This window comes from Notolabrus celidotus, chromosome 6 (genome assembly GCF_009762535.1).
Source record: "Notolabrus celidotus isolate fNotCel1 chromosome 6, fNotCel1.pri, whole genome shotgun sequence".
In the NCBI taxonomy this organism is placed as follows: Eukaryota; Metazoa; Chordata; class Actinopteri; order Labriformes; family Labridae; genus Notolabrus; species Notolabrus celidotus.
Window position 1 is genome coordinate 30,191,317 of NC_048277.1, and position 26,698 is coordinate 30,218,014.

The following is a 26,698-nucleotide window of genomic DNA, read 5'->3' on the forward strand; positions in this document are numbered from 1 at the left end:
AATGTTTTCTAAAGTATCCACAAACATGTGGACAGGGCTTAAAATAACTGTAAAGATCAGCCAATCACTAAGCTGATTTTCTGGTTAGCTTTTGTAGGTGTTAAAGAGACATCGGTATCAATTTCAGTCTGTTTTACAAGCATCTAAAAACTCCTCACAGCAGCTTTAACATGGGACCCTGGGAACATGGATGCTCCTCACAGAGCTGAAGGGAAGTCAGAGTGTGGTCATAATTTTCTGTACATGTTGTCACAACCAGCATCCCTAGAAGCTGCTCATTAAATATGTTGTGGTTGCAGGGTTATGTCTAATTGACCAAATATGTTCCATCCATTCATGCTCTGAGACTTTTTGGAGCTTTATTCATCTTATCACAATTCTTAGCTCGTTATAAAAGTGAGAAACAGAACTTTATTCCAACTCCAGTGTGCTGAAATATAAAAGAAACATGAAAAGAGAAATGTTCAGTCTCAACATTTTTGACTTAGTTTGATCTATTTTTCATCAAAGAGAAATGAAGGATGTGGCTCTCCTCTCTAAAAACACAGTGCTTTGTGTTGCAATCATACGCAAGAGTGGCGCTCGACCTGCAGGAGGCAGCGCCCACTGACACTGGAGCATGTGTCGGAGGAGCAGTGTGGGGGTGTGTGGGGTGTTGGCTGATTCTCAGGTGGTGTTTGGCAGGAGAGTCCTTTGTGGGTTTTGGCTGAGCCCAGCTGCCCCTGTGGTTAAAGGGATTACACGCTGATCTTTGCCTGGCGAGGAGCAGAGGTCTGATTAACGCTGCCACAAGGTTAAAAAGCTCCTGTTAATCTGTGTGAGCGCGGTGGGATCAGAAGGCCTCTTCTCACTTTCAGGAAGAGAAAGTGATAAGACACCTCCTGTCAGTATCAGGGACACGAGAAACAGACAGCAGACAGGCGTCAGCGCAGAGTGGAAGTCGTGATGAGGCGTTTTTTTAACTGCTCTGATAATCTGACGAGCTCAGGTTCAGCTCAGAGGACTTTTAACTTCCTTTAGATTGAGTTTCTCTGCATAATGCAGGTCAAAGCAGAGTTAATAACAAAAGATGAAGATAAATTATTCAACCTGAATGTTGTTAGTTTTATCTCTGTTCCTTCAGTCATTCTCCAAAGTGTCCTTGGCCAAGACACCCAAACAGAGCCCTAAATAGCCTCTGGTGACATATTCAGTGTGTGTGAATGGAATCATCTTCTTCATCTTTCATCCACTGCATTTCTGACAGCCACTCACTGAATACAAAAATGTGTATGGCCCTTCTTTATCTGTTCGTTTGGTGCTACTGAAACATGGCAGTTCAAGATGGCGGCGTTTATGGAAGGGGACATGCTCCTACTTAGCTAAAAGGCTAGTTTTAAGTTTAATAAAGCAAAATAGTTTTTATATTCAGGCCCTTTAACACTTATTTTAACACACTTGTGAATATCATATTACATTTCTACCATATCTTATCTGTAAAATGTCACAGACTGCACTTTTAATTCAAAATTTAAAGCACCAACAAATGAAAATGTGCCACATTGAAATGCAAAGAAAGTTACTCGCAGCCTGTTGCAACAAAGCTCAAATAGCTGATTGTAGTCCAGCATCTGACAGGGCAAATCACGGTTTAGGATTTTGAGGTGGCCAATCAGGTTTCAAAGGGGCCCATGCCACCTCTTTGGATCTTCCCCTGTTAACACACATTTTTAAACCTTTTTTCCCCCAGTGTACAACAATGCTCTTCTGAGCATACTGATTTGGTGAAATGGAGTCTTTTAGCGTACCTTGATTTTATTGAGGCAGATTTATTATCAGTTACCCAACATTGGACTATATGGAGATGCAAAAAGGACAAATGTGTTGTGTATCTGTGACAATGTCTCTCTGATAATAGAAATATTTGACGAAACACATCAAGATAGAATCCTCCAGTAGAAAGGTTCATTTTGAAGACATGTACAAGGACAGACAACAATTACCCCCAACTAATGGACCATACACCCGCCACAGGTGATCCTCAAATGTGCAGATGAAGTTCATTTCAGTCCATGACGGTCTGCAGCCTTGCACAGGCTAAAGGGAAACACATAAGAGGTTGAGTGAATCCCCTGGACAGATTTCGCCTTGTGTGTGTCTGAGCTGAAGTGTGTTCCTTTTTGCTTCTGACAGTGTTTCATTTGGCATGGAGCAGCAGGAACAGGCCGGAGGCAAATGACACTCAAATCAAACATGTATTAAAAAAGAGGAGAGCGGGGAAGACAGATTCTTTTGGGCTGCATGTCTAATATAAACCGAGTCAGGGTTTGGATCTGCAGCGTCCTTTTGTAGAATCTGTCTCATTATTCTCATGGTAGAAACCTCTGGTGTCATTCAGTATGCGACTTATGGTGGTTTGTAATTTGCTCTCATGATTAGAGGCAGTTAAACAGGCAATACATGGGTTTAGCAACTGTGATGTCACACATTCATTCCTGCTGGGACATATTTCAAACTATGATCCTGGTTGATTCAGTGGCTTAATGATGGCTGGGGATTAGTTTTCAGACGTTTCCAGCCTCCATATAAAAATGTTATAGACTCATTATTAGATAACGCTGCGCCACTGCTCAGCTTTGTTGCTGATTTGACCCGACGGAAACGTGGCTGCATCTGGATATTCCCGATCACAACGTCTCCATTGACGGCTTCCAGAATGTCCTGGTGGACCGGGATAGCACCAAGAGTGCTGTAGGAGATCTCACATGTCATAGGCTAGTGGTAGCTGTTTACACCCCCCCCCTCTGCCAACCGGACTACAGCGTTCAACGTTCTCAAAGCAGCCATAACCAGACTCCAGACCACCAGAGTGCCCTCTTCCTGATCTCCAGGGACCTCAACCATTTATTTTCTACATAGTTTATTCTGCCTTCTGTACATTCTTTTGTTATCATTATTTCCATTGTATTTGTATTTATATCTTATTAATTACGTCCTCTATTAATATTATTTGATATTCTTAATTATTGTGTTCAGGAGCAACTTTCATGACTGAATTTCCCCCCGGGATAAATAAAGTATTTCTGATCTGACAACCACTGTAACAAAACATGCATCTTCCCCATAAACCACCATCATCAACGAGGTCGTCTCATGTACATATGCTACTCATGACTATATGTTGTAGTTGGAAATATTGTGATTTCCATACTTGGTCTGAATGGTGTTGCCCACAAGCACTTGAGCAGTTGTCTGAAAATGATTTACCTTTAAATTGACGACAAGTTCATCAAGTCTTCCTGTTTCATTATACGCACTGCTCTGTTGAGGAACAGCTTTATGCACAGGTGCATGGTGTTGTTCGGTGTTGTTTCATTATAAGGTTATACCGCCAACTACTGTGTTGTATTGTCATGTAAAAGGGAAGACTTTCCCACTTCCAATAGGGCCTCTCTCGTGTAAAGCAGGCCCGAGCTGCGTTTTATTTTTTCACTTGGTGAAGAATGAGTTGATATGATAGAAGAACAAATGAGTCTCACATTTGTCCCCTTAGGTTAGAGCACAGGCAATTGTGTTCTGGAAAATGAATGAACAAACACTGAAAGGGTGAGAGATAATGTGATCAAACTGTGTGACGAGATGAGTCCTGGAGGGAGTTGGGGTGTTAGTTTGGTTTGAGAGAGAGAATGTTATAAAATCTAGTATTAAAACTTTAAACCGAGCAGGAAATGAGATGTTGTTCCTCGCTTCCACACACAGTTTGGTGTCAGATAAGCAAAAGATACTCAAAAGTTTTTAATAGATTGGAATAAAGCCAAAGGCAGCTCAAGCTCTGATGAGCAAAAACTTCGGGAAAAAGCAGAAGGAGTTTGTCTTGGTCTCACTTTTTGTGGACACAAGCTCTCCTTTGCTGTTCCGAAGAAAAAGACTGTGAGAATTTGTCTGTGACTTAATGTGCAACAGAGGGAAGGAGAGAAAATCTATCCATGTCAGAGACTGAGACTGATGCTGATGTTAAAATGAAGCCTAGCTAATCGAGTCTCTGGGTTCTGCCTTTATTAAAAAACATCTAAGGAAGAGCTGGAGAAAGCCCTGCTCTTGTTCAGTTTGGCAGAGTCTGTGGACAGCAGCCTGCAGGGATCCAGGATGGCTCCGCTTACCTTTGATATGGTGATTAACATTTGCTTCAGAGAGACTGAGGCTGCCGCTCTGTCCAACCCTGTGCAGCAATGCTTTACAAATCACGCCTTCAAAATTGGACAAATTGTCAAACACTCTCTATGAGCAACAAGACAAACATGTAACGATGCATGAAGATGCTCAGAAGAAAAAAAAAACACTATGGTGTCATGCCCAGATTTTTATTTTGTTGGATGAAGAACAAAGATCTTTGATGAGTTTCAGGCTTTGGAGCAGGATCACAAGCTTAAGATGTGATATTGAAATGGAAAATGCAGATGGATATAATGACAGGGAAGATAAACTAAAAGGGCAGCAAGACATAATCAAGTTCAGATCAGATCATAAAGCCAAAAGAGGACATGTAAGGAGTAAGATAATGTTGGATTAAAGATTTGATGAGATATTTTAATCAATGTTCATATTCTGTTTTGAGTTTGAACTTAGAGGAGTGTTAAACTTTCACATCTTTTGTTAAACATAAAGCTACTGCCATGAGATGTTGCATCGATTAGCACAAAATAAAGATAATGGAGAACACAGCAAGCATGGTTCTGTTTGGACACCTTTCAAAATCACAAATGATGTATCTTTATGTATACATACGCTTTTGGACAGAAACAATAAGACTTAGAGGGGCTGTGAACTTTGGATTGCCTTTGGACTAGGGCAGAGCTAGCTGTTCCACCTTTTCTGGACTTTATGCCAAGCTAACCCTTCTGACTGTTCTTCATTATTATTGCAAGACAGTAAAATAATCATATCGTATCAATGCAATGGTCTTCGGGAGATGATAGTTCATTATAAATTTGTCACATGGGTAAAACAAAAGAGGAAGACCCATGTGCAGAAATTAAGATTTTTCAAAGAAAAGAACAAAACATAAAAGATGAAACACAATTCACCAAAAGATGTCCACTAACAAAATCCAAAAGGGTCCAAACAAAAACACAAAATCCACCAGAATACACAGGGAAGACAACACAATGATCAACCAACGAAAGGTAAAAAATAGGGACTTTAAACACACACAGGGCAATCAAACACAGGTGTGACACCAAGACACAGGTGAAACTAATGAGGGTAATCAGAGTGGAGGGAAACACACAAGGGCAGGAAGTACATTTACACCAGACACACAGGGAGCAGGAACTACAAAATAAAACAGGAAACACTAAAGACTAGACTAAAGGCTGATTTATACTTCTGCGTTGAATCAACGGCGTACCCTAGGCCGGGGGTCCGCGTAGCTCCCGTACCTACGCCGAGGCCTACGCACGTAGCTGACGTGCACCTCCTCCTAAATGTAACTCCCCGTAGAGCCGACGCGGACCTCAAGCTCTGTGATTGGTCCGCTCGGCGGCTTTGTCTTTCCCACATTTACAACACTTCCGGGATCCCGGACATCGGCCGCACATCGGCCGTGTATTTCATTTCCTCCTCTCTATTCTTCATGTAATCATGTCTGTATGATAAACAGCAACATGTATCAGCTGTAGATTAACATAACACGCTCTGAAACTCTGTGGAAAAGTAAACAGAGATCGTAGTGGGACTGGAAGCAGGCGGCCGGCTATCAGAGAGACCGCACTGCCCTCAGGCGTTTCGGTGGAGAATTGCTGCGCGACACAGACACACCGACACACAAGTATGTGGGGCTCATGTCCGCGTCAGCCCCTGCTGCGTAAAGTATAAATGCAGAAGTATAAATCAGCCTTAAGAAAGTCAACTTGTAGCATTTTTAGGATTAGCCAAGCAAAAATCTGGAAACCCAGGGAAAGCAGCTGAACAAGCATACGAAAAAAAATCTCCCTACTGGTGCCATTAAAGATCAAATAATTTGTTTTAAGACTTTTACTTTTGTACAGATTAAACAAAGGGAAACATTGTTAAGTTTGGTTTAATACTTCTGTTAGCAATCTGGATTTCCCATGGACAGAGATGAACTTGCTAATCTGCTTGTCTCACAATCTTTATGCTAAGCTACATATGAAGCTGCAGCCTGATTGGCCCGGCCTAGCATAATATTGAAACATGAGAAGACAAAATCAGCCAACCAGAGCTGCTAATACGTTTTAAAACTTTGATTTCTCCTGTTTCTGGTCATCATACTGGCCAGTCGTCTGGTTTCAGTTTCACGTGTAACATTCAAAGAAGTAAAAGGTATATCAATTGCCTCATCTTGAGTTGTGACAGTAGGTAGTTGAGGTAATGATATACGAGTTCACTTAATGGACCCTAGGCTGACCAGAATGATAAAATCCTCTCCATTAACACAAATTAGCACCACAGGGTCACACTGGCCCTGATCCTTTACGCGGTCGGAGCTCCTGAAGAAGTCATTTGAGTCCATTACTTCAAGAAAAATTAGTCCTGAAGTCAAAGTCTGACTAATCCTGTTGAAGTCATTTGAAATATTATTAAAGCAAATCAGCAGAAGGGGGACCTTACTGACCTGATTGCTAAGAGGATTTTGTGATTTTTCTCAGTCTGCTAAAGACTCAGGTCACTGATTTATAATATCACATTTCTTTGTTCCTGGTCTGACTGTGGATTAATGACCACATGACAAATATCATTTGAAGTAAGCTTGAATATATGACTTAAAGTATGTGGTCACTGCACCCATACTGAATGAGACGGTAGAATTTCTCACACCAAAATTGACCTTCACCTGGAAGGGGTTTTAGGTTTTGGCTGAGGAATTTTTTCCCATTCATTGATAAAAAAGAAAAACATGAACTGCTGATGTTGGATAATGAAGTCTAGCTCAATGGGAAATGTGCAGTTCAACATGAGGTCAGAAGTATGAACAGACCTGGAAGTTTTCCAACACTTAACATGCCTAACTGACCTTCGAAAGGTGCTACTATGAAACTTGACACAGAAACCTGTGGAAATAGGTCAAGTAATTTTGAAATATTAAATCATATCAAAATTGGGAGTCTCGTGAGACATTAAGAAAATGAGTTAATGTTCAAAAGTGTTGAAAAAGACACTAACTTTGCTGTTCAAACCAAATCACAATTATTGTCAATCTTTTCAGGCACATTCGAGTTGAAACAAATCATTGCTGATATTAAATTTAAATTTTGTATTTTTTGTTCTGAACAAATATTCAACAGCAGTAATGTTTTGACATTTCTAACTATTTCATATTCATGTCCACTTGACAAATGTAATTCATCCTCTTTTAGCTTTGTTTTGGTCTCCACCGCCTCCTAATGAAAATATTGATCAAGTTTAGATTAGTCAGAGAGGACAAAATTTGTCAGAATGAGCAAAAGACAGATACAGAAACTTACTGTAACACTCTATAACTTTGGGGGCTGCATCCTTCAATGAAAAGATCCATATTTTGTATCTTGCTTACAGCATGAAGGCTGTACTTGATTGAGATGGTCTCGTCTTTGTAGGATTTCCTGTTTGAGTCAGCAGCTGTTCCCCCTCTTACTCTCTTGTGCCATTCCTGCCCCCTTACCTTGGCAATAGGTCGTTACCTAGCTTACATAGCTAAAGTCCCATTACTCAATCATAGACTGTAAAAAATATGGACGTAATATCCGTGACGTCACCCATCTGTTTCTGAAGAGCTGTTTTGAGACCAATCGGCTGCGGCAGCCATATTGCTTCTGTCGAGCCAGTGTGACGTAAAGAGGCGGGCTTTGAGCCTCCTAGCCAACAGCTGCAGTGTTCCCACAGGCAGCTGTGCCTCTCATTGGAAGACTGGTAATCTCAATATCTTAGAAATTTCCGAATTAGAAGCATTGGCTCATATTTTTAGACCGGAGGTTGCCGCTTGTACTCAACCCATAATTTCAAAGAAAACTTGGAAGTTTCAAGGTCCCCTTTTCTTACTTTTGTGTTTCTTGCTGTCGAAACAAAATACTTAGATTTGAAAATGTTTTCCTCCGGCCCTTCACCATCTCATTTGAACTGTTGCGCAAGAATGAAGGGTGCATCCGATGTGTCCTTAATGACCTTAAGGTGCTACTTCTGTAAAGGTCATAGATTGTATTAAACATGGACGTAGTCTCATTGACATCATCAATAGGAATGGGCTTATAGACTTAAACTGTTTTTTGTACCAGGCTGTAAACTGTTTATTTCTGGTGTAAAAGTGGCTTTTAATAGTGGGTGTCTTGAGCTTTCTGAACTAGACTCAAGTGGACACTCAAGGAACTACAGTTTTTAACATTTGAACTTTGGGTTTGTTTATTAACATCAGAGGTTGCTGCTTGGTGTGGGTTAACCACTATGAGCAATTCCTTTCACATCATAGTTATAGATATTTAAAGCTCATAGTTGAATAGACTTCAGGGTGTGTCACTGTCACTTGTTACAGATCTGAGTGGTTACAAGTGCTGTTTCCGAGCAGACACATCTTGCCATGTGTTTTACCGTCATGCTGACCTTTACTCCTCGCTGTCTCCCTGTCCGCAGAGTCTCGCCACCTGGGAGACGGAGAACAAGATCCGTTGTAAGCAGACTCTGGTGGATGGCAATGGCCCCAAAACCTTCTGGACCCGAGAGCTGAACGGAGATGAGCTCACACTGGTGAGGGCACGGAAATGATTCATCATCTTACTGAAAGCTTCTTAATAGATTACAGCTCAGAGAGGAGAGAGACACAGAGAGAGAGAGAGAGAGAGAGACAGAGAGAGAGAGAGAGAGAGAGAGAGAGACAGAGAGAAACGTCATTGGAGAGACAAAAGCTCGGAAGTTGGGTAGATTAATGAACTCTCACTTCACACTTGGCCCAACAAAAAGAATACAGAAGATAGTTACTTAAATGTTGTTCTAAGTGCAGAGATTGATGAAGTATTTGATGGGTATCTGGTTTATACGATTTATCTGTTATGTGGCTTTTTCTAATGGAGACTAGTAAAGTATTAAGATGGGGTTTCAGGCAGTTCTGTTTGAGAAATGGTCAATGAAATGAGGCAGGGTGCGTATGAAGTCACCCAGGAGATTCATCCGTAAAGGAAATAAGAAAGGCCGTTTCCCAAGGAGCTGAGCTTTCATCCACCCCGTGGAGAGAAGTGAAAGGAGAACAAGAGAAGCTGCTACGCTGACATCGCTGTAATACCCTCTGTATTTAGCCAGATTAATATGGGCAGAAGTCAATGGGTCTAAAGCCCCTCGAAGGATGTGCAGGGGAGCAGTCCAAGACCAATGGACAGGGCGAACAGTTCTCAGGGACTCAACAGCTTTCCCTCTCTCATCGTTCTTCGCTCCCACGCTCTGCCTTGTTGTTCCTCCAGTACTTACAAGATGAATGTCTGAAAGGCAAAAGCTGGAAACAACATTATAGAAGGTTTAGATTCAGTTAAAAGTAGTCACAGGATGTTTGCATAGCTTTATATTACCTCCCAGAAGAAAAGAGCAGCTTTAATCAAACTTTGGATGCTTACATGGCTCCTCATTGTTGTTGAACTTTGAAGAAGGCCGAAATCTCTCCTGATCTTTGGATGATAAAAGCAGAATGTGTTAAAGCGCCTGCCCTTTTGGTGACACTTTGCCCCAGCTGCCCCGGAGGAGCTGAAGCATCCGTGTAGCGTTGGCGATTGATCTGGCCGAGCTGTGACAGTCTCTTCTGCTCTTCTCACCTCAGTCCTCCCAGCTGTCACACTATCAAACAACCTACTGACAGACCCCATTTACAGCACAGCAGGGAGCCAATTTGGACTTCTCGGATCACTATCAGCATCTCTCAATCAGCTATCAGAATAACATAGAAGTGAATGGTGTCAAATTAGCTGGCGTAGAATGCAGCTTGTATTTGTTGCCATGAAAACACTAACAAGGATATCTTGTCATCATTCACCTGAGACATCTGCCCTACTTTTTCTGCCACAGCAGCTTTAGAGTGTCTGTTCAAGCAAGAGGGACAACAAAAAATCGACTGAATAAAAGGAGTGAAATGACCCCGTTAAGTGGTGGAGACATTCATACGTTTATATAGTGCAATTGTATTGTTGGAGCAAAACAATTATACCACTGGGAGCAGGTTATGGTGCATGTAGGGTGTAGGCACTGCATGCCTGAGACCAGGGGTTCCCAAAATGGGGGTCGGGTCGCGAGATGTCTTCCAGAATACTTTTTTTAGAATTTCACACTTTACCCATTATTGTAAAAATATAGAGAATATGTTATTTAAATTGGCAAATACCATTTTTTCATTAGTTTTCTGCCTTTCCTTGTTTCCAGACGACTCCTTAGGTTAAGGTTAGGTTTAGGGTTATTTCAATCAGGAGAGACACAGTTTGAAGATTACATTTTATTTATTACAACGACCTCCTGCTCGCCTCAGACTCTGGCTCCCTCTCAATTCTCCTTCTGCTCGACCTCAGCTCAGCCTTTGACACCATCGACCACTCCATCCTGCTCCACCGCTTACAGCATTACACTGGCATAACTGGTTCAGCCCTCTCCTGGCTCTCATCCTACCTCACAGACAGACAGCAATTCATCTCCATTAACAACTGCTCATCCCACTCCATTTCAGTAACCCATGGTGTCCCTCAAGGCTCGGTGCTTGGTCCCCTCCTTTTCATTCTGTACATCCTACCCCTTGGTCACATCATTCGCCATCATGGATTCCAATTTCACTGTTACGCCGACGACCCCCAACTCTACCTTTCCACCAAAACAATCAGGTGGTGAGTGTTTCCACCCTCACCACCTGCCTATCTGCAATAAAATCATGGATGACCACCAATTTTCTAAAACTCAATAGTAACAAATCTGAAATCATCATCATCGGCCCCAAATCCCCCCTCCCCTCAGATCAAAAACCTTGGTGTCATCTTCGATCAGACTCTCTCCTTCCAACTCCACATCCGTCACATCGCCAAAACTGCCTTCTTTCACCTCCGCAACATCGCCCGCCTCCGTCCCACTCTCTCCAAATCCCGGCTACTCACCCACTCCCGCTCCAGAGACCACATCACCCCTGTCCTTCAACAGCTCCACTGGCTCCCCGTAAAACAACGCATCCACTTCAAGATCCTGCTCACCACGTACAAATCCCTCAATAACCTGCCCCCCCCATACCTCACTGACTTTCTCCAGTACTACCACCCCTCCCGCCGCCTCCGATCCTCTGACTCCAACCTCCTCACTCCCATTACTAAATCCAAGCACCGTACCTTGGGGGACTGGGCCTTTGCCATAGCCGCCCCCACCCTCTGGAACTCTCTCCCCCCACACATCCGTGCTTCTGACTCACTTCATTCATTTAAGAAACAGTTAAAAACTTACCTTTTCAAACAGGCATTCCCCACACATTAATTATTCCACCTCTTCCCTTGTCGTCTGCTTGTCTTATATGTCTTTATTGTATTTATTTATTGTCTCTCTTGTAAAGCGTCTTTGAGTTATTGAAAAGCGCTATATAAAACTTAGGTATTATTATTATTATTATTACAACTTAATGAATAATGAAACTTGACAGAAATCTTTGGCGTAAGGACTCTACGGGGATAATTTTGTGAGCATAGGATGGCAGCAGAAGAAATCCCCCTAGAGTACAGATACTGGTGGTGGTGGTGGTGGTTGATGAATTCTAGGTTGAAGACTTGCAGAGACCAGGTGGAGATGGGGAGGTGGAGGGGTGTGCACCATCAATACAAGAAGGAACTAGCTGAAGAGAGAGACACAATTAAAAAGACAGCAGAAAGTTGATAGGATGTAGATAAGGGCGTGCCACTGAGCTATTGGATGACAGGCGCTGCTGATTAACCAATCACAGCACTTTTCCTAGAGCTACATTTAACACTTAATTTACAAAAGCATCAGTAGCAGCAAGTTAATTCACAACAGCACAGTCAACACAGACACATGAATATAGGTAGGCACATTTCTGCAGTATGAAGCAACATTTAATCACTTTGAGAGACAGTGGAGGTCGCAAGTCTTTGGTACGTATATTTTGGGGGTTATGGACTGAAAAGTTTGGGAACCCCTGACTTAGACAGCTGAGATCAAAGATTGCATTTGCTTCACCCTGGATCCCAAAGCCCTTAAATGATGTCTCTTCAGTCCTCGGCTGAACCGGAAGTACTTACAGACCCCCCCATGTTTAAGAGTGCTCCAAAGCTGTTGCTGATGTTAGCTTTGGTCCAACCTCAGTTTTATGAGTCAGAACCAGATTTATCCTCTAAACTCCATTACATGTTATATGTTTGGTCAATGCTTGACTGCAATTTAAACCTTTTATATTCCTTTTATCTTGACATAAGTTGGAAATCCACAAGTTCAGAAAAAGAGCTGATTAGATAAATACTGTGTCATTGAATTCCAGGCAGAGTTTTAGCCTCTGTAGAGAAAAAGAGGCATGAGTCATCTTTGTTCCCAGGTGACCTCAAAAACTTTGAAAAAAAAAAAGAAGAGAAATCACAGTCTGACTGAATCTGAATCACATCTGTTTTCATAAAGCCGCCCGACACAGAGAGACAAACCCAACAATTGTAGGGCTTCAGCTGGAGAATGAGGCCTAGGGATCATAGAGCAGTGGTCTGATTGTCTGTGGCAGTTCACACTGTAAGTGGGGCACATTTCCATACGATTTGCATGATCCGTGTAATTGGTTTAGTCTGAAAACACATTAGGGGCAGAGTCATGTGGATTCTCTTCAGTTATGTCAAGCCTGGAATAAAATCCTGAAAATGACGGCACATCAGAAGATTGGAGTCGATCACTGCTTATGCTTATGCATTCATGAGACGCATAAATCAGTTCTGAAGGAGTTTCTTTTGGTTTCATCATCAATAGTTTGAATACGACTCAGATTAATGTGGGTATACATTTGATGACACATACGTCATTGCTTAATGAGATTTCAACGACATTTCTGGAATGAAGCTTAAGCCGACCAATTTTACGTCACTTATAGAGCAGATAAAGAGGTGCTGCTTTATACCCCAGCAGCATTGAAACAAGTTGTGTTTTGAATTCAAAGAATATATGAAGTTTTCTTTTGTGTGCAGGGACTCATAAGGCTCAGTTTGCTGATTGGTATTAGTCCATGGTGGCCAAGCTTGCATCTTGTGCTAATTTAAACCTGAACAGTGATGGATGGCAGACTGCACAGATGACAAGTTGCAGTTTGTCCTGCTTACAGTGTGTTTTGATAATGTATTGGCTTTTTATTCACAAGTAAGAGAGACAGTAAATGTGTCATGAGTTGATTTTTAGTTCAGTTTTTCCATGTGTTTAATGCCTTGGTTTCTCCTGTGTTGGTTGTCCTTTGTGTCCCTTGTGTGTTTCGTGGTCCATGTCTCTTTCTGTGCTTTCTGGTGCTTCTTGGTCTTGTCTTGTGTTCTCTGTTTTGTAGTTCTGCATCTCCTGTGTTTCCAGGTTAGTTACTTTCTGCCCTTGTGTTTCCCTCCTTGTTGATTAACCTCATTAGCTTCACCTGTGTCCTGTGCTCCACATCTGTTATTATTATTCTGTGTATTAAGTTCCTCTGTTTCCCCTGTCTCTAGTCAGATCATTGCATGTCTACCCAGCTGTGCCCTCGTGTTTCTGTGCTCCAGCTGTTTCTGTGTTTCCTGTGTTTTTGTTTAAAGTAAGTTTTGTTATTAAATTCTTTATTTTTTAATCTGCATTTTTGGGTCCTCTTCTTCCTACTTTTCTCAATACATGACAAAATGTTTACTGGTTAGAAAGGAGCCTTTCAACCCAGAAACAGTTTTGTGTGGAGGTGTGTCAATGCTACTATGCTAGGTACGATCCATCAGCAGCCTAAAATGCAGAATCATCTCTTTGTTTCCTGCAGATTTTCGGGGCAGATGACGTAGTCTGCACGCGGATTTACAACCGGGAATGAAGCCCTTCAATCTTCATCAGGACAAGGCAGGACCCTGATTGGACCACAACTTCTTCAAACCCAACAGCACTCTGCCATGCTAACACGCTTACACATTTGCAAAGTATTCTGTGTAATCACTCCAACTGCTTTAGTCTCCACAAACAATAGCAATGTCTCTGTAATCTGGTTATTAGTAGTGAGTGTTGCTTCAGCAGGACAGTATCTGGATATGTCACTGTCCATATCTGCAACCCTGGTGTCAGATGTTTACGTAGGACTTAGTCATCAGTTGCATCAATAATGCCTCCGTGTTCAGTTACAGGAAACAATAAAAAATGGAACAAACAGTACTCGAGCCTTGTGTCGTTGTTAACATGGTTTCCATCAAATGTGCCCTGTGGAGCTTTCGAGTAAACAAACCTGGCTGTGTTTATTTATAGATTTTATTTTCAGATTTTCCCACCAGTCCTTGGGGGCACACAAACATAGTGCAAAGTCATTTTGGAAGCCATATCACAAACACCAACTGACATCTCCTTTTTCTCTCCTTTTGTTCCTGCATTGTTACATTCCTTTACAAATGATGCCCACCAGCTGTAAATCAGGGGAATAGCATAGCTTTTATTCACTTTATTTACAACATCACCCAGGTGCTGATGCATGCATACATGCACAAGTAAAGGGACCTACTCATTAAAACAATAACTATGATAAACAAGTAGACAGTAAAACTAATGCAATGCTGTCTTAAACCTGCATATACTATAATTGAACTGTAAGCAGGATGAGACTCCACTAATTACAAAGAGAAGTCTAGAGGATGATGATTCAACTACTAAGTTGATTTATTACTTCAGTATAATATCCTAACATCCTTTGTGCAGCATCTTTGAGTTTTTAGAAAAGCGCTTTATAAATAAAATGGATTATTATTATTATTATAATAATTCTAATACGTTAATGCTCTCAAAAGTTACTTTCAACACTTCTTAAATACAACATAAAGAGTAAATTTAGGATCAAGTCATGCTTCTTTATTGCAATCAAGTTGCTTCTAGAGCAACTTGTCGACCTGGAAAGATATGTGGTAATGTGTCGCCACGCTGAAATCCTAGTGTGGTCATTTCTAATTTCAAGATAACAACTCTCAAAACACAGAACTCCAAGTCTCCAGAATTTCACACTGCTGAAAGAAACCATCGTTAAGAAGTCCTTAATTTTACTCAGCATCACTGCGCATCTTTAATTCCCCCCAATTACGTGTTGAGTATCACATTACATTCTTAATCTTGAAACCTTGGATGCCTTCACACCTGGATGGATTAGAGAAGTTGTTCTGTAACAGGTGGCCATGCCTTCCACCAAAACAAGTGATCCAAGGTTTTCTTCCAGAGGTGGTCTTGGTGCATTTCCAATCAAACCCTGGAACTTGTTTGCAGCGAGAACGCAATAACCAGGACAAATAGCTGCTAGACCCAACACACTCTAGTAGCAGGTGAGGTGGTTAACTTGAAAATAGTGATGGGTGAACTTTACTCACTGTCTCCATTAGGTTCAGCATCAGCAGAAGATTTGGTGCTGGGCATAGCAACATCTTGGGACTCGACAACATCTACTCGTTCAACAACTTATGTACGTCCGAGAATTTTATCCAGCTCATTGACCAAGAGGAATTTGTTCTTCTCGTCACTGGAACATCCACTTTCGTCAAGCTGGTCTTGTACCTTCAAGAACTGCTGTCGGAGATTCTTTGCCTTCACGCCACACTGCTCAGCAGGGCAGTGAAAGCCCCTCTCATTCCTACACTGACTCTAAAGTTTGTAAACTTCCTGTATTTTAGTGAGTGGTGTCCAACATTTGACAAATATTGATGAGGCCTTGACCCTTAAGTCAACACACAGCTTATTTTGTTGGTAGATTCACTGGCTTCCCACAATGCAAAGTGTGACCAATACGCATGGCATTTCTTTACCTATGCAGTAGGAAGAGGGGGCTGTGATGAATGAAATGACACTCTATGATGGTGTATGTTTCGGCCTGCTTCATCCAAGAATATTGCAGTGAACACAAAAAGGCCTGAGGGAAAAATGCAACAATTAATAATTTTATCATCAGAAAAGTAAAACAGCACACTAGCTGCAGGTGTGAGAAAACCTACTGACAAAAAACATGTCAGTCAGCAGCTGTTCACAGGCTTTTGATGAAGTCACATGGCCTCTCCTTATCAGATAACTTTACAGTTGTCGTGTCAATTACATTCTAATTATCTTCCAAGCACTTTTAGAAGTGACTCTCCACAGTCCACTTATCTGACAACAGCTTTTGATCAACTCAGAAAGATTGTCTTGAACACCCTGAACTGCCCATTTAAAAGAGCCCTGGGTTGAAAACCTCACGTCCCATCATGCTCCATCCTCCCCACTCCCTGCTACCATTCGTCACAGGCTCAGCTCCTTCCCAGACGCTCCCGAGAGACATGTCTTTGTGTCTGATGCAGTTCCGAGGCAACAAGATTAAAGACAGAGTGGGGCGGCGAGATAAGACCAGACAGAGGAGCAAATACAGTCAAAAGCTTCCAAGCCGGTTGCTATCGCTTCAGTGTGACTAATGCCTCAGTTTCACATTTCCATGCTTCGTCTATTCATGGGTACAGATGACTCTCATTCTGTGTGATGGGTTCAGATTCAGAGGGGGCACGTGAGGACATTTGTTTTTTAGCATGGTGTATTTTGAAATTCAAACAGATAGAAATCAGGAAGAGATGTCTTCTACATGACTCGCCCTCAGGTCCCGTCATGTAGAAGCAGTGTTATTTGAATGAACAGATACTGTAGTGTTGTGGTCAGTTCGTCTATCTGACCTCTTTTGCTTCGCTTGCCTTTCCAAACTGATGTCTGGTCTGGTAACCAAAAAATACAAGAGGAAGTCCAGTGAAATGGAAGCCAGAGAAACATTATTAGAAGCTGATATTTTGGGGACTAAAATGTAAATGTAGAGTAGATAAAGCAGAGACTGACACCAGAAGTGAAGGGGGTACTGTATTTGGTCATGGTCTGCACAGGACTGCATTTCATTTCCTACAATTTTTGTTTTGTCCTGATCCTTCAAGGTGGACTCCACATATGACTCTTGTGCATTTTGAGTATGATAAGATTTATAGAAAAACTAGATTGCTCAGGTCCTCAGAGAAAATCCACAGTGTGTTTAACAGGACTTCAGCCAGGGGTGTAACCAGACTTTTAGACTGGGGGCTCTGTAACGCCTCCCTGAGCTCAGAGGCTCAAACTGGAAGAGGAGAGAATGGGAATTTTCTGCTGTAATGCTCTGAGCTTTCTTTATCATCCTATCAGTAAATAGTTAAGACAGAGGTTTTAGTGGTTTGCCTATTTCGCCTACTATCGATTCAATCTTAAAGAGTTTTTTACTTCTACAGTTCAAGTGAGTGTACCAAGCTAGCTAGCTGGTCACTGAGTCTTCTTCTGCTGCCGCTTCCCTTCTCTTACCTCTTTTTTAAAGTGGATGTAACCAATGTAAAGAACCATTCCTGCCAACCACTATGAACCAGTGAGTAACACAATATTACCGTATGCTGATGTTCAGCAAAATATCAACATTTCATTGTTTCAAAGCAATGGTTATTGTCAAAATCAGAATATTGCAACAGCCCTATGCCCCAGATGCTTTTAACACGACTCGGCAAATAGTCAATCATAGTTTCAGAGGGGGCATGGCCACCACTTGCCACCCCCTTAATTCTCCCTGAATTTAGCCATCAATGAAGACCTTAGTGTCAATTCCAGCTCTTTCAAATGGTGTGAAGGCTTCAAGAACTTTATAGAGATGCACTACCAGTGTCCCTCTATCTTGGGAAGGTTTAACCCAGAGTTCTTGATGTTACCTCCCCTCAATGTGTGAGGGAATCCCACAGGAAAAGCTGCAGATTGTTTGCTTGGGACAAGACAGTGGACCAGGGTTTGCCATGGTGCTCCTTAGTCAGTCTGTAAGTCAGTCACAAGAAGTAAGGGATGATGGAAAGTAGCGCTTCAAGCTGCAATGTAAATATTTGAATGAGCCTAACAAGTAAGGGTTCCATTCATAATGGAGGTAAAAGCTGTTACATATACATTTTTTTTTTCATTTCATTGAGTTCTTAAATCAAGCTGATCCAGAGAGGAAGCTTTTATTAACAAATTCCACTTTCATCAGCTAGCAGTACATAAACCTTCCTCTTTGTTTGCTCGTATGAGGACTCCCTCTTTCTTTTCTTTGTTGAGCTGGAGTTGTTGTTGTTGTTGTATTTGCCAGAAAGGTTTCTTGGGGGGGGGAATTGGCGGACTAAAATAAATGAACCCATTCACACTGTTTGGGTTCCATTGCCTAGTTGTTTAACCTGAGTAACCTTATGTACTTATTTTGAAAAACAGGAAGGTAAAATATTCCATTCCTTTCAAAGTGTGGGCTTCATCTCTTCTGTCTTGTGTCTGAGAGCTGCTCAGGAGCTAATGTACTGTTTTGGTGCTTGAGCCAAGCTGTGCCCTTCCACCACACAAATTTTTCTATTGGCAAAACTATTGAGGAAGTTATACAGGAGCAGGTGCACAACACATCAATCTGTAATCACAGCCAAAACAGCCACAGCCTCCCTGCAGTGAGTGTGCTGCAGCCTTGTCAGTGGTCGTAGGTCTTGGCCCGGACTGTGGTGGTGTCCTCAGGGTGGATGAGGCGAGAAAGTGGCACGACATCAAAAACAAAAAGCAAATCTGTCTCTGTCCTTCATGGCTGCCAGGGATTAAAAGGTTGTCCCTTTCAACACTGGGCCTTGCGAGAGCTAACACTGCAGCGCGGCGACTGTTCCCATTCCTAAACGCCAAGGCTGCTGGGTAGAGTTTATACCACCCCTGCTTTTTGACCTGGTATCCCCTGAAAGAATGAGTTTCCTCCTGAGTGCATCACAATGCTCAGAGAAGCAAGGGCCAGGGCGCACTCCTGCTGTGATGTTAATTTAATGACAAGCCGCTGTTCAGATGGCAGGTCCAAACAGACGAATAAAGGGATTGTTGTGTTTTTTTGCCCCATTTGGTAGGGAAAGGGGGCCCCATCCGCCTGTCTTAGTGCTCTCTTCTGGGCATGAAACAGTGGAGTCTCTGTGAGTACAGCTGGGTTCAACATGGCTTCCTAAAGAAAAAACAAACAAAAGTTTCCCTCCTCTTCTCCACTTGGTGTCCCAGTTTAACTCCTCCCAGGGCTCGACTGGGTTTGGGTGCTTTCAGTTAGAGTAGAGTTTTGGGTGCTTCAGAAAATTGCCAATTTGGTGTCTTTCATGAGAAGACCTTCAGACTAATTTGTGTGTACTTGAAGGAGAATTCCACATCCAAACAACCTTGGTCTACATTTTCTCTACCTCTTTTACGGTTGGTAATAATGAGACTAAATGTTCCTACTTGGGTGCAAGAATGAGGGAGAAGAAACAACTCAACTCAACTTAACTTTATTTATAAAGCACCTTTCAGACATAAAAACACGCAGCCCAAAGTGCTTCACAGAATAAAAGAGAGACAGAAAACAACAGCAATGGTAAAATTATAAAAGGCTTGATTATAAATAAAGTACTTCAAAATAAAAGAAAATCAACACAGTTAAAAATAAGGTAGAGTTAACAAGATCAGATGAACACAAGAAATAATTAGATAAATAAATACTTAATTTGTATAAATAAGATAAAAAAAATGTAAAAACAATGATTTAAATAATATTGATTAAAATAATAATAAAAATAATAAAAATAATAATGCAGTCCAGGGCTAAAAAAAAACTACTCCAAATTAAAAGCTAAATTAAAAAAAACTCCAGTAAAAAGCAGTTCAATTGGGTAAGAACAAGAGCAGCCAAATGGTCCCACCAGGTTTTCAATAAACACCTGAGAGAGTGAAGAGTAAGGTAGAGGACAACATTCCAATCATTTGTGATGTATGAAAACACAAGCATCATCACCACTAATCAGGTCAAGGTCATCAAATACAATTAAAGGGTCATTACTGACTTAAACACAGCCTTGTTAATCAACAGTGGCATTTTTCCATAAATAGTGGTCTTGTTGAACCGAATTTAATGAGACAAAAGAACAACACGGCCTGTGGACAACAACAAACAGACTCGTGTCAGCTGAAGGTCAGACTCTCAGTAGATGTCTAACTTGGATCTATGAAAGCTAACTCTTGGATACCACCGTCATGAAGTGTTTACTCATCCGTCTGTCCTCTCCATGTGTTCAGGATTATACATTTTGTTCAAAAGGCATGGCAAATGTTAAAGTATAATTTCCATTAGTGTCAGTTGAAGTACAAACACTGAGTAAATGCATTGAACAAATCAATGACTGGACAAGCCAGAACTTTCTTCAGTTAAACAAAGAAAAAACTGAAATGATTGTTTTCGGAGCCAAGGAAGAAAGGTTAAAGGTTACTGCTCAGCTCCAATCTGCAACGATGAAATGTTCAAACCAAGCCAGAAACCTTGGTGTAATCTTAGACTCAGACCTTAATTTCAGCAGCCACATTAAGACAATTACAAAGTCTGCATACTATCACCTTAAGAATATATCAAGGATTAAAGGATTTATGTCTCAGCAGGATGCAGAAAAACTCGTCCATGCATTTATCTTTAGCAGACTAGACTACTGTAATGGGGTCTTTACAGGACTCCCGAAAAAAATCCACCTGACGGCTGCAGCTCATACAAAATGCTTCTGCTCGAGTCCTAACAAGGACCAAAAAAGTAGACCACATCACTCCAGTTCTGAGATCTCTACACTGGCTTCCTGTCTGTCAGAGAATCGACTTTAAAATCTTGCTGATGGTTTATAAAGCACTGAATGGTTCAGGCCCAAAATACATTGCTGATCTGCTGCTACTGTATGAACCACCTCGACCTCTGAGGTCATCAGGTACTGGTCTGCTTTCAGTCCCTAGAGTCAGAACGAAACATGGTGAAGCAGCATTTAGTCATAATGCACCACATATCTGGAACACACTCCCTGAAAGCTGTAAGTCCGCTCCAACTCTCACCTCTTTTAAATCCAAGATTAAGACTTTTTTATTTGCCACTGCCTTCCTATCTTAGCTCATTTTAACCCACTTTAAATTAAAATTTTAATGTAATTTTTAATATATTTCAAATTTTCCTTTTCTTTTCTGTTTTATTATATTTGTCATTTTAATTGTGTTCTTTTATTCCTGTCTGAATGTCTCCAATGCTTTTAATGTTTTAATGTAAAGCACATTGAGTTGCCCTCGTGTATGAAATGCGCTATACTAATAAAGCCTTGCCTTGCCTAGGAATGCATGATCAAAACATTGGAAGTTTCAATGTTAACAACACAGTTCAAATACATTCTGCCGTCTACAGCCAGAGAAGAATGAGACGGAGTCAAAAATGTTCTCCTTGGACTTTTTGAACAGGGCATGGTGCTGATGTGTCACTTGGATAATCTGTTGCTCTCTTGAAAAATGGAATTTGACAACACAATCAGGGTGGGAGTCAAAGGAGGTTCAAAGTGACAGCATTGATGCTTTTATTAAAATCACATGTTATTTTGATCCAAATGACGGTTATTTGTAATGTGTGGAAACTGCACGTTGGCTTCTGATGAACCTGATTTAATGTGGGCAGTCACAGCAGAACAGCTGTGTTAATAAATCCAACCATGAGTCAATAGTTCATGTTTTCATGTGATTCAAAACATGTTTCTCTCAGGGAACATTAAAAGAAAATCATTTAATGATGTGACAAGAAAATAAAGTTGACAGTAATTTAAAAATATGACACATCATCAAATCTGAGGCCAACATAATGTCAGATATGAATTAGACTTTCGGATTGGCTGGGTTGGATTGTATGGTGCCTGTTGGAGGTCTAAAGCCATGCCAGCAGCTCTGTGTGGCTTTAGCCAGAGACAGCAGTGATGAGAGCTGAAGGCTAAAGTCAGCTTACTGACATGCTCACATGACAATGCTAACATGCTGATGCTTAGTAGGTATTATGTTATAGTAGGTTATGTTAGTAGGTTATGTTTATCATATGAGTTAGTAGGTTATGTTTATCATATGAGTTTTCCCACCAAAGTCCTGAACTATGATTGGCTAGTTTCCTTGACAGAGGCTAGACATATTATAGATTGTTTGCTATTGGCTTTCTTTGCTTTTAAATGTAGCACAATTTGTAAAAAAAAATATCTCACAGATATATTTCAGAAGATAGGTTTGTAGGAAAGGAATCAGTCCATCCAAAAGTGCAAGATTACTCCTGTCAAAAATATGAAGAGTTCATTTGCAAAAACAGTTAACTCACTTTTAATTTTTTTTTTTTTTGATGTTTCAAAAAACATAATTTTTTCCAATACTAGCTTTTGGTATTATTATTCAACTGAGGTTGGGTGGCTTTGACTAAGTCAAAATGACTTTACTAATCAGATATATCTTGAAAATGTAACTTTATTAGGAATCTATATCAAAAAGAAATATGTTTTTTGAAAATGTATAAAAAATGAGTTCTCTGTTTTTAGAAAATGAACTCTTCATATATTCATTGTAAACACTCTGTATTAAAACATCCCCAATGAATGCATTGTTGACAGGTAGTCTGCAGGAGTTTGTTGGCAATTTTTTAAGTACTTTTAATTTTGACTTTGGACAAATATCTTTGATTTTGGAATACTTTTTGGGGCAGTTTTGCCTGTGGGGCAGCTGAAAAGAGACAGGAAACGTGGGGAGTACAGAGTGGAGGTTGACATGCAGCAAACGGTCGTGGTCTTGAGTCGAATCAGTGATCGCTGCAATGTGGACTGTAGCCTCTGTAAATGGGGTGCCCAATTAAACCGTTAGCACCCCTAAAAAATGTATTTTGAGTCAAGAGGCTTTCTATGTTTTCGCAAATCAAAAATGTGTACACAGAATTCTAAAACATCTGTATGATACTTTAATGTTAGTAGTCAAGTAGCTCACGCCACCCCTACATAAGTCATTGCCATAGTTGAGCCACCTCCAGAGAAAGTCTGGACACACCCCTTCCTTTAATTATGTGTGATTCTGCAGAACTCCTAGCTCAAATATTTCTAGAGACCAAAACTGATTTTGCGCAGGCTACAGCTGTGTTTAATTCTGCTGTAAAGACGGGCTCCCTGTCAGAGGAATGGAGGCTCAGGGATTTTTTTGAGTTTGAATTGAAGTTTATGGAGTTGAGCATAGAAACCCGGCTGTATAGCAAGCAGCTCGCAGCTGTTATGTAAGAGTGCCAGACTTCAGTAATCCTTTTATAGAGCAGAGGAGGCTGCAGGGTAGCGCTTTCTCATCATTAAGACAAATCAGGCAGTACAGCAGACGTCTCAGCTGGGCTCTGCCTCCACCAACACCACACACACAAACATCCTCTCATGTGCACACAAATGGATCTCTGGATGCAGCAGGTTGAAATCACTGACTGTGGTGGATGTTAGACAGATTAGCTGTGAAGAAATGGCGAGTGCTTTGTATTATTTATAGCTGCTCCGTTTCAAGCTTCGTTCCTTTGATCAGCTGCTCCTTAAACACTCCAAGTCTTTCCAAAATATATTGCAGTGTGGATTATTTTTCCTTATTCAGCACTGTAAATCTGAGTGCTCACAGAATGAGAAACAGCCATCATTCAAGCTCTGTAAACGTTTTGTCAAAGTCTTCTTCTCCTTCAAGAAGTACAGGACATGTAGCACACTGAGGAGTGTAAATGAATGTTCCAGTTGAATTTTGAGAATTCAGCAAACACTGTAAAAGCCTCTGCCTCCTCACACACAGGAGCCGAACAGAAATGTACGCGGTCCCTCACAGTGAGTTAATTGCTGCACATTGTGAGAGCCAAGGCCTCCGAGTTTGAGGGACAATACCGGCTCTGTAGCTGTGACAATAGCTCTGCTTTCTGAGTCAGAAGTTGCGGAAGCGCCGACATTAGGGAGCTGAAAGCTGTTGAAAGTTCAGGAGTGTGCACTCCAAGGAAGAAATCACGCAGAAGAGCTTTGTGGAAAAAAAAAAAAGCCTTCACTCCCCCTCTGCCGGTGCTGCCTTTGAGGGACTCATTGTTAGCGCTGCCAGTGGGAGGCATGGAGGGCTCTGCTGGCATGTGTCGGCCTCACTCCTCGTCAGGGCCTCAGCACCGCCGTGGCCAAGTGGGTAAAGGGTGTGTGTCCACGAGAGGATGTGTTTTGTTAAGGAACTGAAAGCTGCAGGTTCTGTGAGTGATGGGAAGTTTGATTTTGGAGTATGTTCATTCTCATTTGTCTGTATGCTCAATTCATGTACAGTTTGTTGGACCACCCATAGAGACCTGCTGGAACTGAGCCAGATACACAGAGGAATTCAGGTTTTTGCATCACAGAATGATCGTCCCTGTAAGAGCTGGATCTCACCCAGATCTGCTCCATGTCTCTATGCGGTCACCAATTAACCCTCATAAAGACTCACATCCACAAAACCTGCAAGATTATGTCAAAGTATACAGAATTATTCAGATTTAAGTATGCACACATTTGATTGACATTCTCTTGGATTTAAAGTCTTGACGACCACCAATCAGGTGTGCCAATATGGCTGACACAGTTGCACTTGGGATGGGATGGGTAACCATTTATGTTGCAAGGTAGCCAGTCCTAAAGTATGTCTATTTTATGTTATTTTCTTCCTCTGTGCTCCTGTCTTTTATCCACTTTATTTAACTTGTCTGTTTTTATTTATAAAACTGGGAAGAACAAAAGTGCATAAACATTTACTCTGCTTTCTTTTTAATTTTCCTCTAAATGTGTCCCTGACCACCAAATAAAGATCTTTCTGAATCAAAGAAGACATGAAAGTAGCAACTGAGACCATTAAATTATTACAAAAATGTTTACTGAGGTTATTAATCAAGTAAGAAACAGATTTATTCTCTCCCACACTACTACAAATTGAATTCTCAGCTCTTTTATCCTAAAAATGGAGTCGCCCCCTGCTGGCTGTATTGAAAAACCTTTGCATTGACCAGAAAACTTCAGGGCTATGTCCACTTGTTTCACACAGCCTGTTGGCTTCAGTTGCAGTAAATGAAAACCCTTACATATGAATTGAAAAACTCATTGATTACTTAGAGGATTAACATACAGACTGATTTAATGGCCAACTGTTGAGTATGTGTAATGAATACTGAAAGCGGTCCAATAATCATGAGGAGGAGGAGGCAGAGAATGCCTCGTCATGATGTTGTTAAAGGAATACACATAATATCATTTTATTTCTAACCTGTGGATGATGATGATGAGGCTGAAATGAAACCACGCCTCTATGTGTCTTTAGTCTAGCTTAAAGGAATATAACATTCCCAGTGACGTGTGTAAGGGAGTTCCTCATGGTGGTGGGCAGTGAGAGGACTCCCCCTGCAGGATGTAGAGGGAACTGATTACAGTATATGATGATGTGGCCGGGAACTGAGCACCACCACTGTTATCTTTCTACCCAGTTAGATATGTCATAATGAAAATTGTATCAGTGTTGTCAGGGTTATAGAGTAACATTTAGGACCATTGAATTCAGTTAAATAACTTATACAGCTATTATCAACATTTGTGTCCAAACACAAATTTCTTTGGGTTGTCGGATGGTTGTGGATTAAAAAAAGACATATTGAAGTGAAATTAAATATTTTTGACAGGGTAATAGTTTTTAACATTACATCACCTGTTCCAGTGGCATAACTTGTTTCAGTGCTGTTTCAGAGCAGCAGCATGTTGGCTGTATGACAGCTGCAGGTGATGGGTCTGACTTGCACCGTCATGGTAGTCACACACAGGCAGCGCTGTGGTAACATTAGGGTGGAGGGGCTGCTAACACCTATGATATTATGGTTGGAGGGGTCTTGACTCTAATAGGTTGAGAACCCCTCATGTAGACTTAAGTATTTAAGTATGAACCAATACAAACCAAAAGGTATAATGTGGTTAATTATAATTAACATTATGTTTCAGTGCTTCAGCTCCAGTATCAAACTCCAGTAGCGTACAATTCCTGATGTTTTGGCTAATTTAGCTAGCTTGGCCTGGGTCAAAATGTATAACAGGAAACTGATGGGTAAATTAAATAATTAAGAATGGTTGATCCATTTAAGCTTAAGCCTAAAGTGGACTCCTTCCCAGTACAAGCTAGCAGTTTCTTTTTCAGTTTTTTTTCCTTATTTTCCTGTGTTCTTATCTACTTTTTCATAGCATTTTTTTTTTTGCTGTTTTGTAGACTTATTTCCATGTTTTCATCTTGGTCTGTATTGGCAGTTAAAACGTATGTCCATGTCATCATCCCATGGACATACAATACAGTTTCAAAAGTTTCATTGAGAGTGAAAAGTTACCTGAGAGTTTTAAATACCTGCTAATGCAACAGAAAAGGTAATAAAGGGGAAAAAGTGACTGAAATGCTTTTAGATCTTTGAGTCAGTAAACTAATTTTCAAACTAAGACTTTCAGCATTTAAAATAAACTCAATGTTCTTTATATCTTTCATAATTATGACAAAATACTTGAAAGCTAATTCTGGTATACTGTTTCTGGTGTTTAAAGTCAAGAAGTACAAATCTAATTTTAAATCTGCATTGGTTTACTTTTTACGTAGCATGTTTTATTTAATTTAACTGTTGGATAAATGTCAGACAAGCTTTATGTTTCATGTGGATTTGGGTACA

At 41.0% G+C, this 26,698-nt stretch overlaps 1 protein-coding gene across 3 annotated transcripts in view; it reads left to right on the forward strand.

The window, feature by feature from the left end:
* Positions 1-14,322, forward strand: part of crabp1a (cellular retinoic acid binding protein 1a) — a 28,088-nt gene extending 13,766 nt beyond the window's left edge. For 2 of the 3 annotated variants that reach the window (XM_034685848.1, XM_034685851.1), the window contains exons 3-5: positions 8,602-8,715; positions 13,651-13,729; positions 13,940-14,322. In XM_034685848.1, the coding sequence (XP_034541739.1) occupies positions 8,602-8,715; positions 13,651-13,728 (192 nt within the window). In that variant the 3' untranslated portion in view covers position 13,729; positions 13,940-14,322. The remainder of the gene's footprint in view (positions 1-8,601; positions 8,716-13,650; positions 13,730-13,939) is intronic. The other variant, XM_034685849.1, reaches the window with a different exon arrangement.
* Positions 14,323-26,698: the final 12,376 nt, after the last annotated feature.